The sequence below is a fragment of the Daphnia carinata genome, chromosome 6, assembly GCF_022539665.2.
Source record: "Daphnia carinata strain CSIRO-1 chromosome 6, CSIRO_AGI_Dcar_HiC_V3, whole genome shotgun sequence".
In the NCBI taxonomy this organism is placed as follows: Eukaryota; Metazoa; Arthropoda; class Branchiopoda; order Diplostraca; family Daphniidae; genus Daphnia; species Daphnia carinata.
In genome coordinates, this window is record NC_081336.1 from 8,009,829 (window position 1) to 8,026,654 (window position 16,826).

General features: G+C 38.8%; 5 protein-coding genes across 7 annotated transcripts; 2 read left to right on the forward strand and 3 right to left on the reverse strand.

Moving 5' to 3' along the window:
* Positions 1 to 372: 372 nt before the first annotated feature.
* On the reverse strand, positions 373 to 3,048 carry LOC130702245 (glucosamine-6-phosphate isomerase-like). 2 transcript variants are annotated; one of them, XM_057523898.2, is made up of 6 exons: positions 2,662 to 3,037; positions 2,156 to 2,440; positions 2,021 to 2,078; positions 1,790 to 1,916; positions 1,551 to 1,724; positions 373 to 969 (listed from the first exon to the last, which is right to left on the reverse strand). In XM_057523898.2, the coding sequence occupies exons 1-6, from the start codon at positions 2,783 to 2,785 to the stop codon at positions 895 to 897; spliced, it is 843 nt and encodes a 280-aa protein (XP_057379881.1). In that variant the 5' UTR covers positions 2,786 to 3,037; the 3' UTR covers positions 373 to 894. The 2 variants fall into 2 exon arrangements, with proteins under 2 accessions (XP_057379881.1, XP_057379882.1); XM_057523899.2 differs by having other exon boundaries at positions 895 to 1,381; positions 2,662 to 3,048.
* Positions 3,049 to 3,172: 124 nt separating this feature from the next.
* On the forward strand, positions 3,173 to 5,149 carry LOC130702241 (N-acetylglucosamine-6-phosphate deacetylase-like). The gene is made up of 9 exons (XM_057523894.2): positions 3,173 to 3,325; positions 3,385 to 3,584; positions 3,651 to 3,790; positions 3,850 to 3,984; positions 4,051 to 4,183; positions 4,246 to 4,334; positions 4,406 to 4,550; positions 4,615 to 4,791; positions 4,860 to 5,149. The coding sequence occupies exons 2-9, from the start codon at positions 3,386 to 3,388 to the stop codon at positions 5,075 to 5,077; spliced, it is 1,236 nt and encodes a 411-aa protein (XP_057379877.1). The 5' UTR covers positions 3,173 to 3,325; position 3,385; the 3' UTR covers positions 5,078 to 5,149.
* A 78-nt stretch (positions 5,150 to 5,227) lies between these two features.
* Positions 5,228 to 14,755, reverse strand: LOC130702244 (dehydrogenase/reductase SDR family member on chromosome X-like). Of its 2 annotated transcripts, none has more exons than XM_057523896.2 (6): positions 6,462 to 6,705; positions 6,280 to 6,387; positions 6,046 to 6,219; positions 5,765 to 5,972; positions 5,503 to 5,704; positions 5,228 to 5,422 (listed from the first exon to the last, which is right to left on the reverse strand). In XM_057523896.2, exons 1-6 carry the CDS (start codon positions 6,571 to 6,573, stop codon positions 5,228 to 5,230), a joined length of 999 nt encoding a protein of 332 aa, XP_057379879.1. In that variant the 5' UTR covers positions 6,574 to 6,705. The 2 variants fall into 2 exon arrangements, with proteins under 2 accessions (XP_057379879.1, XP_057379880.2); XM_057523897.2 differs by lacking the exon at positions 5,228 to 5,422 and adding an exon at positions 14,746 to 14,755 and having other exon boundaries at positions 5,478 to 5,704; positions 6,462 to 6,611.
* Positions 7,232 to 9,189, reverse strand: LOC130702250 (retinol dehydrogenase 12-like). The gene is made up of 6 exons (XM_057523906.2): positions 8,843 to 9,189; positions 8,380 to 8,487; positions 8,154 to 8,327; positions 7,883 to 8,090; positions 7,604 to 7,805; positions 7,232 to 7,525 (listed from the first exon to the last, which is right to left on the reverse strand). Exons 1-6 carry the CDS (start codon positions 8,952 to 8,954, stop codon positions 7,334 to 7,336), a joined length of 996 nt encoding a protein of 331 aa, XP_057379889.1. The 5' UTR covers positions 8,955 to 9,189; the 3' UTR covers positions 7,232 to 7,333.
* LOC130702242 (uncharacterized) lies at positions 10,174 to 12,223 on the forward strand. Its single transcript, XM_059495760.1, has 8 exons — positions 10,174 to 10,182; positions 10,251 to 10,282; positions 10,363 to 10,520; positions 10,583 to 10,960; positions 11,027 to 11,166; positions 11,235 to 11,436; positions 11,509 to 11,853; positions 11,930 to 12,223. Exons 1-8 carry the CDS (start codon positions 10,174 to 10,176, stop codon positions 12,052 to 12,054), a joined length of 1,389 nt encoding a protein of 462 aa, XP_059351743.1. The 3' UTR covers positions 12,055 to 12,223.
* Positions 14,756 to 16,826: the final 2,071 nt, after the last annotated feature.

Here is a 16,826-nt window from a genome sequence, read left to right on the forward strand (position 1 = left end):
TTTCTCTCTCTCTCTCACGTCTTCATTTAGTTTTTAACTACACACACACACAAGTCTCTTGAAAAACAAAAACAAAAATGTTGTTACCGATGTTTAAGAAAAAATATTTACCAAATGTGGGGAGGGTTTTCGAAAAAAAAAATGGCGGATCACTTGCTGTTGAGCCGCTGCTACCGCTTTCCGTACTGCTTTTGTTTTTCTCTTCGATTGGCCCGATGTCCTTAAAAATGTTGTCAGGAAAGAAAATAACGTGCCTTAAAACTCTTTTCAAAGTTGTTTTTGACGAGGGGAGAGAGAAAAAAAAAAAAAAAAGAAACTTGAAAAGTTGAATGTTTCTTTTCTGTCTTTCAATGTTTTGTTTTGTTTCTTATCTTTCCAATTTCCTTTTGTCTTTCCTGAACTCGTGCCGGGGAGATTGGGGATTGAGAAGGACAATGGAGGGCGAATACCCCATTTTTTTTTCTATATATTTTATACATAATTAAGCGACAACCATTATTTGCTTGGCGGAAATTTCGATGTTTTTTTTTTTTGAATGTCTTGTATCTTTTTTTTTATTGGATGAAACTCCCAAAAACGAAGAGAAAATAATAGAACGACATATAAAAGAAAAGAGTCCATTTCAACTGTTGTTTTTAAATCTTCTCTAAACACCAACCAATTAAAAGTATTTTAGGTAAATATTTCAGAAGGAAATCGATCAAAAAAAAAATTGTGTGATAGTGATACGGTGCGAACACAGGGACACTTCGCACATAAGCACACCAAAAGGCTGTCCTCGATATATATTTCATATAATTTTTCTTTTTCTCTACTTCAAAACAAACAAAAAATTCGGGCGGCAACGAGGGAACTTTCTTTTTTTAAGGACAGCGTTTGTTTTTGTTTGTCATCTTAAACATCGGCTCCATCTTGAGATTTGATGTCATCTAAAGGGTCGACCAGTTTGCTGTGAACGTCCCATAAATTCTACACAATTTCAAAACAAAAAGTTTAAAAATGTGGAAAAAAAAACCTGTTTAGTGACAATATGGAAAGAAAAAAAAAACAGACAGGACGGCTGGACGACTTGCATTTCGAAACAGAGACATCACGCGACAGAGGAAAGTGTTAAGTGTTGTTATTTGGGCAGTTTCCAGCAGACAGATAAGTGATCAGTGTGTTTGCGTGTTAGTCTCCCCAAATTAAAGGTGGTTTCCCTTTTTTTTTTTCCCCCAAAACAAGTCAGTCGATGCGTGAAATGGGGAGGGAACAAGACATGCTCTCCGACCACTTAATGGTACCTTGTTTTTTTGTTTTGTTCTTTTACCCTAAAGAAGGAAGAAGATCAAGATTGCTGCTGGATATCTTCCACTAGCTCATTATGAACTTCCCACAGATCCTTTGGAACGATGACAATAGGAAATCATAATGTTTTAAATGCATTCCCCCCAACGTAAACGACCGAATGAAAACCAAGGTCAATGAAATATTTCAAAAGTGAAAAGAAACAAAACTGCGGTTCCCAGAACCTTCTAGTTTAATGTCTGTTACCTTAATTCATTTTTTACCTTGAAGTATTTAACCGTTTTGACTTTCAGTTCCAGAGTGGCGTCCTCATCGCAAATGAGGAGAGCACGAGGATGCTGCTGGATAGCCGAGACGGTCCACATGTGATTTACTCCTTCCTCGACGGCCTTGTAGAGCGCCAGGGCTTTATGGGCACCGGTAATTAGCACCATAACCTGAATGGCAAAATGTTTTATCGTGCCTGCAGGCTAGAGAACAGTTTTCATACAAGTGAACGTACCTCATTGGCGTCCATGACGGTACCTACACCAACCGTCAGAGCTTGTTTGGGAACTTTAGACAGATCGTTGTTAAAAAATCTAGCATTGGCAATGATCGTATCTTGTGCCAAAGTCTTCAGGCGAGTCCTGCCATTCGGGAGGGTTAAAAAAAGTAGGACGAACAACGGTGTTAAAAGTGAGCAATCTTTCCGTAGTATTAATGAGCACACGCCATTTGGTACGATGCATACCTGGATACGAGCGAAGAACCCGGTTCATTGAAAGCTATGTGTCCATCGGGGCCGATGCCTGCAAGTTTTTGAGTAACCCAACGAGATGGAAATGAATGATTAGTTTTAAAATTTGATTGGACAACAGATGATCACCTCCGACGAACAGGTGGACTCCACCAGCTTCTTTAATTTTCTCTTCATACGCAAGGCATTCGGCTTGCAGGTCAGCTGCGTTACCGTCCAAAATGTGAACGTTTTCTGGTAGAATATCAATGTGTTTGAAGAAATTATTCCACATGAAGTAGTGGTAGGATTCTGGGTGTTCGCGTGGAAGGTTCACGTATTCATCCATGTTGAAAGTCTTGACGTACCGGAACGAGATACGACCTTGCTTGTGGAACTCGATCAGCTTGCGGTACATGCCCAGAGGAGTACTTCCTGTAGCCATGGTGATTAAACAAAGTGAAAACAAAGAATATTCTTTAATATCATCCTTAAAGCCAGAAAAAACCAGTTAAACAGGTCATTGTTACACTTCATGGTAAAGCTTAGGCATTTCTGAAAATAAGATATCATCAAGCAGGAAAACAAAAAAAATTTAATGAGAAGATATCAAATGGTATAAGCCTATTTTCAGGTGAATTAGATAGGATGATTACCAGTTGGCAGACCAAGCACGAAAAAATTGTCAGGTCCTGGATTGAAATCTTTCACCCGTTTCAAGACATAACGAGCGGCCCAGTCGGTTACCAGGTCGGAATTCTCTTGAATTACCAAACGCATTTTTTCTTGTTTTAAATGTTTAGAGTTAACAATGATACGGAAAAAAGACAATGCGGCCCTTTTGATGGAATAAAGAAAACAAATAAACGGCGACCCTGCTATCGAAAGCTATATTTGTTGTTGTTAACACGACAATCGGCACTCGTCGACTGCTGTTCGTTCGCTCGAGAGTTCACGAAAGTTTAGGTTAGCAACCGCGATTTGGCCGGATAAAACTGGTTAAATGGTTCCTACAATGGGAACGGAAAATGAGTACATCTCAAAGTCCTTTTCCTCTATCGCTATAGTGAGCAATATTTCGTGAAACACTGCTTTCTCATAGAAAGACTTGAATTTCCATTTGCCCTGCAAAACATGCAGAAACTGCAGAACTGAAACTGCCTAACTTTCTATAGCTGTCCTACTCTCTGTATTTGGCTTCTCGTTCAAAAACGGCACGAATAGGTCATTCTCTGATACTGTCATAGAAACATAAGACACCAAACAATCCATGCTTTTGGGTTCATTTTGATTGTTATCCAGTCACCCAAGAGCAAACAGGTAAGGGGAAAATTCATTATCCATTGAATTTTGAATATTTGCAAATTCTTTTTTACTAGTATGAAAAGTGATATTATCCAATTTCACAATTGCTTTATTTTGCGTGATGGGCAAATTATTAAAGAGGATTTGTGGACCTGCGAAGGAAAAATTGTAGATCCAGAGCCTATTTTCTTCGACAAGAAAGACTATGCTGACATAAAAATTGACTGTCATGGACTTTTGATTGCCCCTGGGTATATTGATTTACAAGTCAATGGTAACATTATTATATCATAGTTTCATTTTAAGGTGTGAGTTTTAATGTCCTATTTTTTTTGGGCAGGTGGCTTTGGAGTTGACTTTTCACGAGATAGTGAAACGATAGAACAAGGCTTGGAAGTGGTAGCTAAAGGGCTTTTGGCGTATGGGACTACGTCATTTTGCCCAACACTTGTCACCTCATCTCCTGAGTTTTATCATCAGGCAATTTTGTCCCATGCCTAGTATTCCTTATGACAAATGTAATTATAAACAATTTCTAGGTTGTAGGGAAAATAAAGAAAACTCCAGGAAGCTCGAAGGGGGCAGAGATCCTTGGCATACATGTTGAGGGACCATTTATCAATAATGACAAGAAGGGTGCACATGAGAAAAAATTCATTCACAAGTTTGATCATGTAAGTTATTCATTTTACAGCTTGGATTTCACCTACCCGTAACCAACCTTCTGTACTTTAAAATAGGGGGCCAATTCTATTGAAGAAGTGTATGGAAAGGATTGGAGAAATATTTCAATGGTTACGCTTGCACCGGAGTTGGAAAATTCAACAGAGGCTATTAAACATTTGACTGGCAATGGCGTAACTGTTTCCTTGGGTTAGTTGCTTTTTCATAGTTTCACCGCTGTATAAATGAGACTTTTTACTTTTGAAATCCAGGACATTCGATGGGCAGCCTAGTTCAGGGTGAAGAAGCAGTGAGGAACGGTGCTTCCTTCATCACACACCTTTTTAACGCCATGCTACCCGTAAATTCAAATCTAACATGTGCCACATCTTCTGGTAGTCAATTTAAATTTTACTTGTTTAATCGACCAAGTTCCATCACCGAGATCCAGGCCTTATCGGCTTGCTGGCATCATCTAAAGTTCCAATCGGCAAAACCGTTTACTACGGCATCATAGCCGACGGTATTCACACCCATCCTGCTGCGCTTCGCATCGCATACAGAACCCATCCAAAAGGTTCATACAACTTAAAATCGTTTCGTTGCAAATTCATTAATTTTCTGTTACCTAATGAATTCAGGACTTGTTCTAGTAACGGATGCCATATCAGCGCTTGGGCTGGAACCTGGCCAATACAAGCTCGGTTACCAGGACGTTGAAGTGAAAGAGAATTGTGCTATGCTATCTGGAACCACAACGCTGTGTGGGGCAATTGCTTCGATGGACAAATGTGTTCGCCATTTGAAACGGGCCACAGGTGTTTCGATTTTGAAATCGTGCTAACCCAAATAGAACTAAAATATCTATTTTTTTAAACATTTTTAGAGTGTTCAACAGTGGAAGCTCTTGAAGCAGCCACTCTTCATCCAGCCTGCGCTTTAGGCATTGAGGGTCGTAAAGGCTCCCTTCTTTTTGGACGTGATGCAGATTTAGTAATGCTTGATCACGAACTCAACGTCGTTTCGACCTGGATTGCGTCTGAGCAAGTTTACCAGAATCCGGCCGGCTTGGAATTGATAGCGCAAAGAGTAACGAAGATATAAATTTTTGCCACATCGGTTATCTTGTGGTAAATAGGAATACGTTTAAAAAAACAGATAATTTTTTTCCCATTTATTGTATCTAACATTTAAAAGAGTCTAAATGATTAAATGTTAACTAGCCAAAGGTAAAATCCACATATGGAAAAGCACTCAGTTCAAACCGCCAAAATTAGAAATGTCAAGCAGTTGGCAAGACTTTTCCCATAACATTTCCTGAATTTTGCGATTGCAAGCAACTGCTGCTGGCTTGGTCACGTTGGAATCTTCAAAATAATTTCCACTCAAATCTTCGATGCCTTGAGATAAGGCAGCATATACGATGCGCTGAGCGCCTTCTTCTGCGGTCTGTGTAGCCAAGAGGTAAGGCAAATGTAGGAAATGAATAATCTCACTTGATTCTTTCATTAGATTGCTCGTTAACTTGCCTTGAATAGGAAACCGGTGGCGCGGTAGACGTAGTGCGTTAACCAATACGAATCCCATATACTAGTATATATAATTCCAGGGTGAACAGCATAAGGTTTCACGCTTTTGTTGTTACGAGAAAGATGCTCATCCAGAATTTTAGTGAACATAATTAGAGCAAGTTTTGAACGTGAATAGGCATACATTGGGTTGTAGAAAGACCTGGATCAAGTGGAAACTTAGGTATCAAAAGAATTATATGTTACTCAATAAAGGTAATACTTGGATTGAAGATCATTAATGTTGAACCACCCTAACGCCTGTGCCTTTGAAGAAACGTTGACAATTCTCGCTGATTGGCCAGGTTTTCCAGCAGCCAAGAGTCGTGGCATAAGCAAATGAGCCAACAAGAAATGGCCCAGGTAATTTGTAGCAAATAGCGATTCGAAACCATCTGCAGTCTCGGAGTAGGGGGAACTACCTTTACCAGCTGAAGTAAGCAGTAGAAAGCACGTTCATCAAATATTTGTAACTGAATTCGTGCAAAACTTTTTTATTAACACCGTTATTGATCAAAAGGCTGATAGGAACATCTTTATCAAGAATGGCCTGCGCAAAGGAACGGACAGAATCCATAGATGACATATCCAGATTGATCCATTCTATTGATCCAGATGGAAGTTTAGCCTCCTGGATTGATTTAAATAACTGTTCTCTACTCGGACCGTCCCTGCAACCTAGTAATGAAAACCTGTTTGGAGCATAAGGTATGGCGATAGTGACTTAACAGTACCTACCAATAATTACTTTCATCCCAGATTCCGCTAGAATTTTAGCCGTTTCCCATCCAATTCCACGATTTCCACCAGTGATCACAGCATATTCGTTTTTTCTTGTTAAGGGATCTGTAAGGCAGGAAGTTAAGAGAGTCGTAGTTAGCAATTCACTTTGCTGGACATCACATTGTAGAGTATTTTACCCTCCAGCGGTCGAATGGAACTCCGAATTTCAAAATATAGGTGATAGTAGCCTTGAATAATCGCTCTAACAATTAGGTAGATATCCAAGAAATAGTTTCTCCAGGAAGCCATTTATTACAAATTTGACGAACTGCGAGATCGGTCCAGCAACTATTCGACCCCACTACTTGGAGCACGACTGGTCGACAGGGCTTTGCCTCTGGGAAGTGGTATCGAATTATGTTTGTTTCCAACCCTCAGTTCGTGAATTTCGAATTTGCTGAGCTTGAGGTGACGATGGTAGTTCAAGAAACAAAATCAAAAACCGGTCTTGCTGTCAAAGGTGGATCCAAAACGAAATTGAACCATTGAATTTCCCGCTCAAGGGCATTGTTCTTGTTTTTTGTCTGAAACCTTATATGTAGAATAACCAGTTTTTTTGTTTGTTTACTAGTCATTGCTAGTCTTGCCCAATTCTGACCGAATTGTGTGCGAATATCTTGAAACACAAAGTTTCATTGATGGTGGTTAAAACAATCAGTAGTTAACATTAACAGGGGAACGGGAAACTATTTTTTTTTTAAGTAGCAGTAGGGTTCTATCGAAACACTTCGCAATTCTGGGATATTTTCTCGACAATTTTCATGCTTTGGAATTAAACGGCAACAGGTAGTGCAACTGTACTACCGTCGGCAATTGAAGTAATTGGGAAGCAAAAATAGTTGCTGCAGCTCGACATAAATATTGTAAATCATAAGTAAATTTTCCTTGCTTAATTTAAGTATAGCAGTTGGATAAGATGATTCCATTTATTCATTTACCATTAGATTATATCAGCACCAAATAAAATCCTTGTTATTGATCACAGGATTAATAAGAGAAATAAAGAAAATTACAAACCCCCAAATTTAGAGATATCAAGTAACTGACACGACATCTCCCACAATTTTTGTTGGGTCTCTCGGTTGCGAACCAGCGCTATCGGTTTGACTACTTCGCAGTTTTCGAAATATTCGCCATTTAAGTCTTCTACTTGCGGCGACAAGGAAAAGTACAAAACACGTTGGGCACCTTGTTCTTCAGTCTGCATTGAAAAGATTATGACAATTGTGTTATTGTCTATGCCTTAAGAATTCCAGGTGAACATTAAAGTTTTCTTTACCTTGAACATGAAACCCATTGTGAGGGAAACAAGTTTCGTGTACCATGTTTGTGTATACAAATTTGATCTAATAAAGCCTGGGTGAACAGCATAGACTTTCACTGGCTTGTTTTCGCTAGATAACCGCTCATCCAACACCTTGGTAAACATAATTTGAGCAGCTTTTGATTGTGAATAAGCACCTACTTTGTTGTAATGAGACCTGAAGTAAAATAAGCAAGTTGTTAGCTCTGCATAAGTAGATCATGTTGGACCAAAATCTATGGGTGAATAATTTACTTTGCTTGAAGATCATTGATCTCAAAATGCCCAAAAGCATGAGCTGTTGAGGACAAGTTGATAATTCTAGCTGGTTGATCTTTAGTTCCAGCAGCCAAGAGGCGTGGCATAAGTAGATGAGTCAACAGGAAGTGACCAAGGTAATTGACAGCAAATTGTGATTCGAAGCCATCTTTGGTCAGAGTGTATGGTGTAAACATGATTCCAGCTGGAACAGTAAGAACACTGTTAATTCTCCAGAAATTGCATTTGATTCTTAAAGTGATCAAACCATTATTGATCAAAAGGCTGATGGGCACATTTTTGTCAAGGATGGCCTGTCCAAAGGAACGGACAGAATCCATAGATGACATATCCAGATTGATCCATTCTACAGAACCAGATGGCAGGCCAGCTTTCTCAACTGATTTAAGTAGCAGTTCTTTGCTTGCACCATCTCTGCAACCTGTCACAGTATGGTATGTAGTTATTTAACAACAAAATTATAGTACACTTACCAACAATCACTTTCATGCCATTTTCGACTAACCCCTTAACTGTATACCATCCGATGCCGCGATTGCCACCGGTGATGACGGCATATTCCTTTTCTCTTTTCAAGGGGTCTGCAACAAAAGGTGATAGTACACAATGTTAAATAGAAATGTTTACGGATATGCATAATATATTTTTTTTGACACATTGTTAATCGGGTTCTGCAACTGACACGTCGTTGCTTCACCCAAGAAACTTTCCCCGATATTCTGGTCTGTACTGGAATTCCTCGAAGGTTTCGTTGGAAAAACTCCACATATCACAGTATAGCCTAGTGTAGCGAATTTTCTCGGCTACCAGTGTAGAATAAACTAGATGTCTCTTTAGTAATTACTGTCGAGCCGGAGTAGGGAAAGCTCCTTACAACGGTTTAGAAGAGTGTTGCCTAAACCAACGAAATAACGGCAAAAAAACAAAACACAGTACCTTCCAATGGTCGAATGGAACTGCAAGCCTCCGAAAGAAGGAACTTCGTGCTAAGGATTAACATTTTAACAAACATAAAAATATCGACGAAGATATTGCTACAACAACCCATTTCTGAAGGCTTGGCGTATGCACGTCCTACTAGAAGACCACTCAGAATACAAGTGATAGCACAAGAATTGAACGGCCCTTCGAGTAGCCTTACCCTCAGGCTTAAATTGACGAGAGAAAGTTTAGGAGAGACGCTCTCGCTTTCTCTTTTTCTTCTTCATCCTCGTCATGGAGAGAGGCAAGGCGAATAGAAAGTATTCGGCAGCTGGTGAGGATATTAAATGGTTATAGGTCTCTGGAAAGCGTAGCGATAAAACTAGCCGCAAGTTAGGCTGTGAAGAAATGTAGTGTTTTCTGGAGTACGATGTGTGAAACATTCGGTCTTTTTTCTTTCTCTAAATCCATCGAATATAAATATAATACTGAACTAAAGGGAAAAGAGAAAAAAGGTGCGAATTAGTAAGATGTTTTTAAACGTCACTCGTCAAGAGTGGAGCAATACCGTACCGTTATTTCAGAAAATTATGATCAATCTTTGATTGACAGCCACAATACTTCAGAACCTCGTGAACAGTTAACTCTGGCTAAACTATTTTTTTAATGTTTACTTAAGAATACATTTTTTTCATAGCTAAAAAAACTAATAAATAAATTTTATTTTTATTACCTGAATGATGTTTGGCAACGTGGGAAAACAATTTCAGGGCAGATATAGCTTCGCTGTACGGGCCAAATCACAAAATAATGTGTTGTGCCACGCTCCTGGTGTTATATTCAGTTACGTTGTTCCTGATTTACGCGTGAAATCTAAAAAAAGGTAAAATAAAAATTTCGGCTTTATATCGTTACATAATTTTTGTTTACAGGGTTTCAATCTTCGACCAAAGTTTTGTTTCAGAAGAAGTAATCGTAATTAGACCAGTGGTAGCATTGTAAATTTGAGATGCCAAGGGTGAGAGGCCACAAGGCCACGAGGAGAGGAGCGACAGTATCATGGCGGATAAATTTATAAACCGACACCCATGGTTGCTTCCTATGCTATATGAGATGTAGACCGGACGTTGAAGAGTTCGAGAACCAAAGCATGTGTTTCTTTGGTATTGGTTCCCAACAAAATGGCGAGAAAACAATCATTGGACAGAAAATGAATTGGCAATGTGATTGGATTTTAGATTGGAGCCAGTGAACGATGCTACACTGTGCCATGTTCTGTGTTATGGGCCAACTAAAGATTTTGTACTATTCTGTTTTTACTAATGGAATAATTGGTCGCTGTTAAGATGTTAAAGGTATGCAATGCCCATGAGGAATTTCTTTGTACTATTTTGAATGTTAACCCAGTGTTAATCTATTTCAGGGGACCAAGAAGACGAATTATCCGTCACTTTGGTAGCTATGTCGTTACGGGCTTAACTCCAGGACCATTACTAGGGTCATCTCCAAGCTCGGGCTCATGTACGATGAACCACGTGGTATACTGGCAGTTCCCCTCGAGACCTCGTTGGTGCCTCTGGTACCTGTAACGGGCACACCGTCAAGAAGGCATTTACGTTTGTGGACGAAGTATATCTCAATGGCACTTGTTCATGGCCAAAATGGTCGCTCTGTAGTTTCTTTATCGTTCGAGGTAATCTTTTCAAGGCTTTGTTGGTTAAAATTCAATAACCGTGTTTGTTTTTGTTTTTATAGCAACCGTAGAGAAAGAAGCGCCTCAAGATGGCAAAGATCAATGGCCGAGGATTCGACCGACTTCAGATCCGTTTATGATCTTTCCTTCTGGTTCTACGTTTAGTTTATCGTGTAAAACTGGAGCTGCGGCCGCTCACCAGTGGAATGTCAATTGGCGATTACCATTCGGTTTTCAGAATGGCGACTATGATTTGGCCAAAGTGAGCAATCTTGGCCAGCGTGTCGTTGCGACTTTGGCCAAAGGCAACGGAAACAACTCACACTCGGATTATTCCGTGTTGACAATTGCTAACGCGAGCCACTTAGACACTGGCTATTATACTTGCCATAGATCGGATAATGATAGTATTGCAGTTAGGCAATATGTCTTCATTCAAGGTAATTTTAATATGTAATTAATTATATAATATTAAATAAGAACTATTTTCTTGGTGATTTTGTAAGATTGGAGTGCACTAGTTGCTGCGCCATTGAAAAAGTATTTAGATTTTGGGCAAAAGGAAGCTCTAATTGACTGTAAGGCAACTCATCCGTCGGTTGAAATTTCTCTCAGGCGGATTAAAGATGATGGAACTGCCGTTATGGTGAGGAAATATTATCCTACTATTTCACTTTTTAAAATAATTAATAAAATAATTTAATACCATTGCAGGTTTACCCGTTGAGGAAGCATGGTGAAAAGGAAGGCGACTGGTCGTATAACCCATTGGAAGGGTTCAAAAATACTAAAATTGTTTCGTGGGAAATGGAAGGAACTTATCTGTGTGTCGGATGTAAAAAATATCTAGAAGGATCGTCCAGACACCGATCTGAAGCCGTTACTCATGAATTGAATGTTGAAATTCGCGGTATAAGTAAGTTGGAAGAAAAATTATGACCGTTGCAAATTATATTCTGTTGGCTTAATTTTTTGTTTAAAAAAAAAGGTATTGAACTGACGGTGATCTCGGGTAAGAAGATGGGAACAGTGTTCGAAGGAGATGACATTCAATTAACTTGCAAGAGTAAAGGATTATTTGTGCACGAAGACATGACATCAGACATGCTAAGCTGGCATTGGACCTCAATTGAAAATGAGTCAGTCACCCTGGAATTGGGAAGCCATCTAGTTCCATCCGGAGTAAAAATTGTAAAACAGGCAAAACGGAGTTTTAACGGTTATAGTTTCGGTCTTTTGACCTGGCAAAACATTTCAGCCGAAGCAGCTGGAACTTATAAGTGCAGTCACGAACAATCGCCCGTCTCTGCTTCCTACATATTGGTCATCTCATGTATGTAAAACAAAAAAAAAAAACTTAAAATTTGTGGAAACAATAAATAAATATTAATGATGTTTTTTGTTTCTAGCCTCGAGCAATGGAGTGCAACAAAAAAACTGTGAAAATCGGTTGGTTTGCGGTAGAGAGAAATTACTCAGCGCCGAATGCATGTGGTTCGTAATTTACGTCGGACTATTGTTGATAATTTATTAGTCAGCTCATTAACGTCCGGCTGGTTATTTACTGATCGAAAAGAACCCCGATATGTTTTCTCCTCCCTCTACTGTATTATGTACTATCTGTCATTTTTTTTTTCTTTTAGTTCAACAAACGATATCCTTACGTCTTGTCATTTACGACAATAATAAAACCGTTTACCACAGCTTTTTCCCTTTAGTTTATGGCTTGGGGAAGTGGCAGTCAACATCTCTTTTGAAAATCTGAACATAATATCGGCAATCCATCCATCCAAAAAATCCATCGGCAATACAGCTACCATCACGTCACGATTCGAGAAATACGCAGAATCTAGCGTGAAATAGATTTTAAAATTTTAAATAAAGAGACATATTCTAGAGGTACGGGCTTATTTTTTTACGATTATGGGCCACGTTACTCGTGGCGTTCGTAGCGGGATGTTTTGGAACCATCCTATACGTCACGATTATGGGGCACGTTACTCGTGGCGTTCGTAGCGGGATTTTTGGTACCATACTAAACGGATAACAGATACGGGCGTACTGGCGCTTGGGCTTATTTTTTCGGGTTAAAAATTTTTTTGGCACAAACTGACACTCGTCGGAATTGGTTGAATATCACAGGATATACTCAAAATTGAATGCTGATTCCGGTAAAATTTAAATTTTTTGTCATTAAGTTAATCGTTTTTGAAATACACCGAGTATTTGACGGAATGCTAGCGCGCCAGTACGCTGCAGCGCTAGTGCGATGCTTATTTTGTCGGGCTTATTTTAAAACCTGGCCAAACAGTATTTCCACTAGATGGCGTTGCAGATTCATCAGCCTCTAGCGTGTGAAATGGAACTTTTGTTACTTTTTGTTGTCATGTGATTCTCATTGTTCACTTTGTTTTTACGTTGACAACGTGTATTTGAGTTTCCCTCGTCTGAACGGTATCGTTATTTCTGTTTTCTTTGTTGTTTTTACCTCCACCCCTATATCGATGTGCAAATATTGCACTGCTTCATTACCTAAACGAAATGTCAACCGTTGCACTTGGGCTTAGAATGAGGTAATATTAACATACTTTTGGAAATAACCATATCTGTTCCACTATCCCCTTAATTCTGATGGCTGCAAAATTAAGGGGATGGTTTTAAAACATTTGCTTCGATTATTATGTGTGTGGTAGTGATTTGAAGTGGTATACAGGTCGTACCTGAAAACTGAACTTTAAGAACATTGAAAGGCCATGTTATTTTTAATTAACATTTACTATAGTTTACGTTTGAAACTACGCAGATCTTTTGTAACTTGTGAAGGAGAACATAGTTCATTTTTTAAATTTTCGAAATTTTAATTTTCAGTACAACTTCCGGTTTGAAAATGCCTAATAACTCACTATTTGTTGGTCTGAATGAAAAAAGAATCACATTTTCGTAATCCTCGTGAAATTTGGGGTCGAATCCATGTGTCAGTAGGAAATACCCGAAAATCGCGATTTTGGCCAAATTGGACTTTTCGCCAAAAACAGGTCAAAATAGGTCAGACACACCTTAAATTTTACGCGGATCACGAAAATCATATTCGTTTTGTTGTGGGCCCACTATTTCTGGAAATATAGTCTACTTCCGGTCACTTCCGGCAAATTTTTTTTCAACTTCGCAAAAACTAAAAAATGAACATTAATATGCCAAACATTTTAAGCATTTTGATCATATATGAAATGGTGTAGTGGCTTCTTTCGTGCTTGTTTTGTTATTTTACTGTTGGTTGATCGCGCGAATTGATATACTTATGACACTACTTCGTTAACGGAGACTACTAGCATTATGTATCACGCTAATTGGAAGGTATACCTGGTAAATATAGATCATAGCATGAAGATATACCACATACTATTATTATAACCTTATCACGCACGGCCATCTGATGTCAGGTTAGCTAGCCTTTTTTCTGTTTTACTGCTATCGCCATCTAACGGTCAGATTTCTAGTTAATTCTCTACATACATTGACATAATATTTCTGCTGCGTCGCGCGGCTCCTAATATGGTGTGGTTGCAAGGATTTCCTTCAGTGAAAATGAGTAATGCCAGTAGAAACTCTTCATTTCTTCACAAAAAAGTTTGGCTTAAGAAAAAAATAAGACTTCTTTGGATTGAAAAATGATAGATCTGTGAGTATACATATGACTTTCGTTACTTAGATATTAATAAAACTCACTATCGATAAAAAATACTCTTTTTTTAAAACAATTTTTACGATTTTTTTATGTGACACCAAGACATGGCAGACATGGATTGGATAATGTGGTTACTTGAACACTGGATTTGCAAATGCAGAAGAGCTGACTTATGTTTCACATGTTAGTTGGAGATTTTCCAGGCAAAATTTCTAGTAACTCAGCATTTGGTACCATCTTTACTATAATTTTATACAGTATCCTGCATGTCAAGTTTACTTTAAACGTAACACTTTCACATACACGACACAGCCAATTTTATCCGTATTTGTTCTGAGTTTGCTATTAGGTTGTCTTATTGGAATTGTAGTTCTTGACTGGGATTCAGGTTTGATGTTGCAGGTGTTACATTAATTGATTAGGTTCTTATTCACTTCATTTCTTTCACAACATTTCAAGGACCAATTTCTTCTTCTTAAAATTTACTTGTAAGTAAAAATGAAGCTTTTATATAATTATGTATTATCTACGTAACTCTTTCCTATTCAATAGGAAAGGATTTTGTTCATTCTGGGAACGTATCAACGATGGAAGCTCCAATGGGACGTGTCGTATGTTGTACGTGTATATATCAAGTATGTTATCATTTCCAGTTGTCTCTTCTGAAGCTACTCTCAGAAGAATATGCTAAGTAATCAATTCAAGAATCATATAAGGTATGAAATATGTATATGAAACAAGAGTTTTTATGCTTAATGGAGTTTTACTATCTTATTATAGATTAATAATAAATTTTGATCTGAAAAGGTTCCTTGTTTGGGGCAACTTACTGAATGAAGTATTATGATTGGATACACTACATGGAATTTCCATACGTTATTCACATTCTCATTTAAAAACAGTATTAATATTTAAAAAATTGAAGTGCATATCTGGGCTCCCTTCCTTTCCGTAGCCCCGTTTCCCCTTGACTCATAATAAGCCCGTAGGGGGTCATGCCCCTACTGTACGGTATATATAAAAACAACATATACCGAGGTTTGGAGGGCTCTGGCCGGAAAGGGGACGTGGGGTGCCTCTTAGTCCGATGATGTGTTCACGGAGGGCGATGTGGCTACCCACAAATCCGAACTAAAGGTTAATCGCTCCTGTAAAAATGTTCCAAATCTTCAGCTCTTCTTCCGGCTTCTCTTAGCCAATCACCGGGTAATCTCCCCGGTGGGTCAACAAGGCAGTGTCTCCCCCTGCCTGGGTTGACGGCAACTTTTGAAAGGGCTACTGTGCCTTTTTAAAGTTGCATAAATAAATCTACTGTGCAGAGATTCGTCAATAAAAATTTTTTTTTAAAATAATTTTTGCAATAATTGTTTTATTCATTGTCTGTATTCATTGTATACGCACATTACATTCATCAACTTCTTTTTACGTTCAATTCATCTTTCTTCATTGTTGTTGCCACCTTTGATTGTAAGCATTGTTTCCATTGGTTTATCATTTAGTTGTAAGTATTCAATTATTAATCAATTCTTTTATAATCCAATTCTTTGGATTTTTCAGTTTAGTTTCAAGGAATAACGTGTAATACCTGGATATTTTCTGAAGTTATTTTGTATTTGTATTTTATTCTACTCGTATGGGAATCGATCCCCAGACATTCAGCGTGCCACGCCGATGCTCTAACATTGAGCCACGAGATATATCTAAGTACTTTGTGATCGCATATCATGTGTAATCGTCTAGGATGTTTATGCAGTCTTTCACAACTATATGCTTATCTTTCTATTGCTTTCATAAGGTCTATAGCTCTGTGGTAGAGCCTTTAGCTGCGGTACATGTTACCCTGGGTTCAAACCTCAGTAGATGTATAAAGATGAAGCACAATATATGTAGAAAAGAATATTGCATTTAAGTTTTATTCTAAGTGTAAATGCAAGTCCGCAAGTGACTAGAAAAAAGCCAACTTCACATCATATGATTCATGGCTCATTGATAGAGCATCGGCGCGGTATGCCGAACAGCCAGGGTTCGAGGTAAGAAGTCTGTGGTTCAAATCCCAGTCTAGTAAAGCATATATAGCTGAATAATAAAATACAAAAGTATATAGTGTAAAACCATTTTTATTGTCCCTCCTTCCACCCACATATCCACCACTTTAACATACGTTTCAAAGTACAATACACAACATACAATACATACACAAATACACTTAAAACTAACCCGTTGGCTGCCACGCCACCTATCTACAATAGCTACTGTCGCTATCAAAGGGATAGCGACCAAGGGGCCGGGTGGGCCGGGCTGAGACGGCGATAAGACCTTTACGGAAATGCACATCCCAGGTCTACATCGCCGTCTCGATCAAGGGATTCCCTGTGGTGCATTGCCTGGGGCCATTCGGCCAATCTTGGGCAGTGGCGCTGCTCCACCCCATGGCAGATAGACCATGGAGCAGAACAGCGCGGCCCGTCCCTGTCAAGCTACAAAAAAAAGGGGATCAAAGTGGGTGGGTGGCAGCCAACGGGTTAATTTGCAAAACAATACAACATGAAACAAAACACAACCATACCATGAAGACGAGGCGACAACGAGGTGACGAAGGGGCGATAGGGGAGGCGAAGACG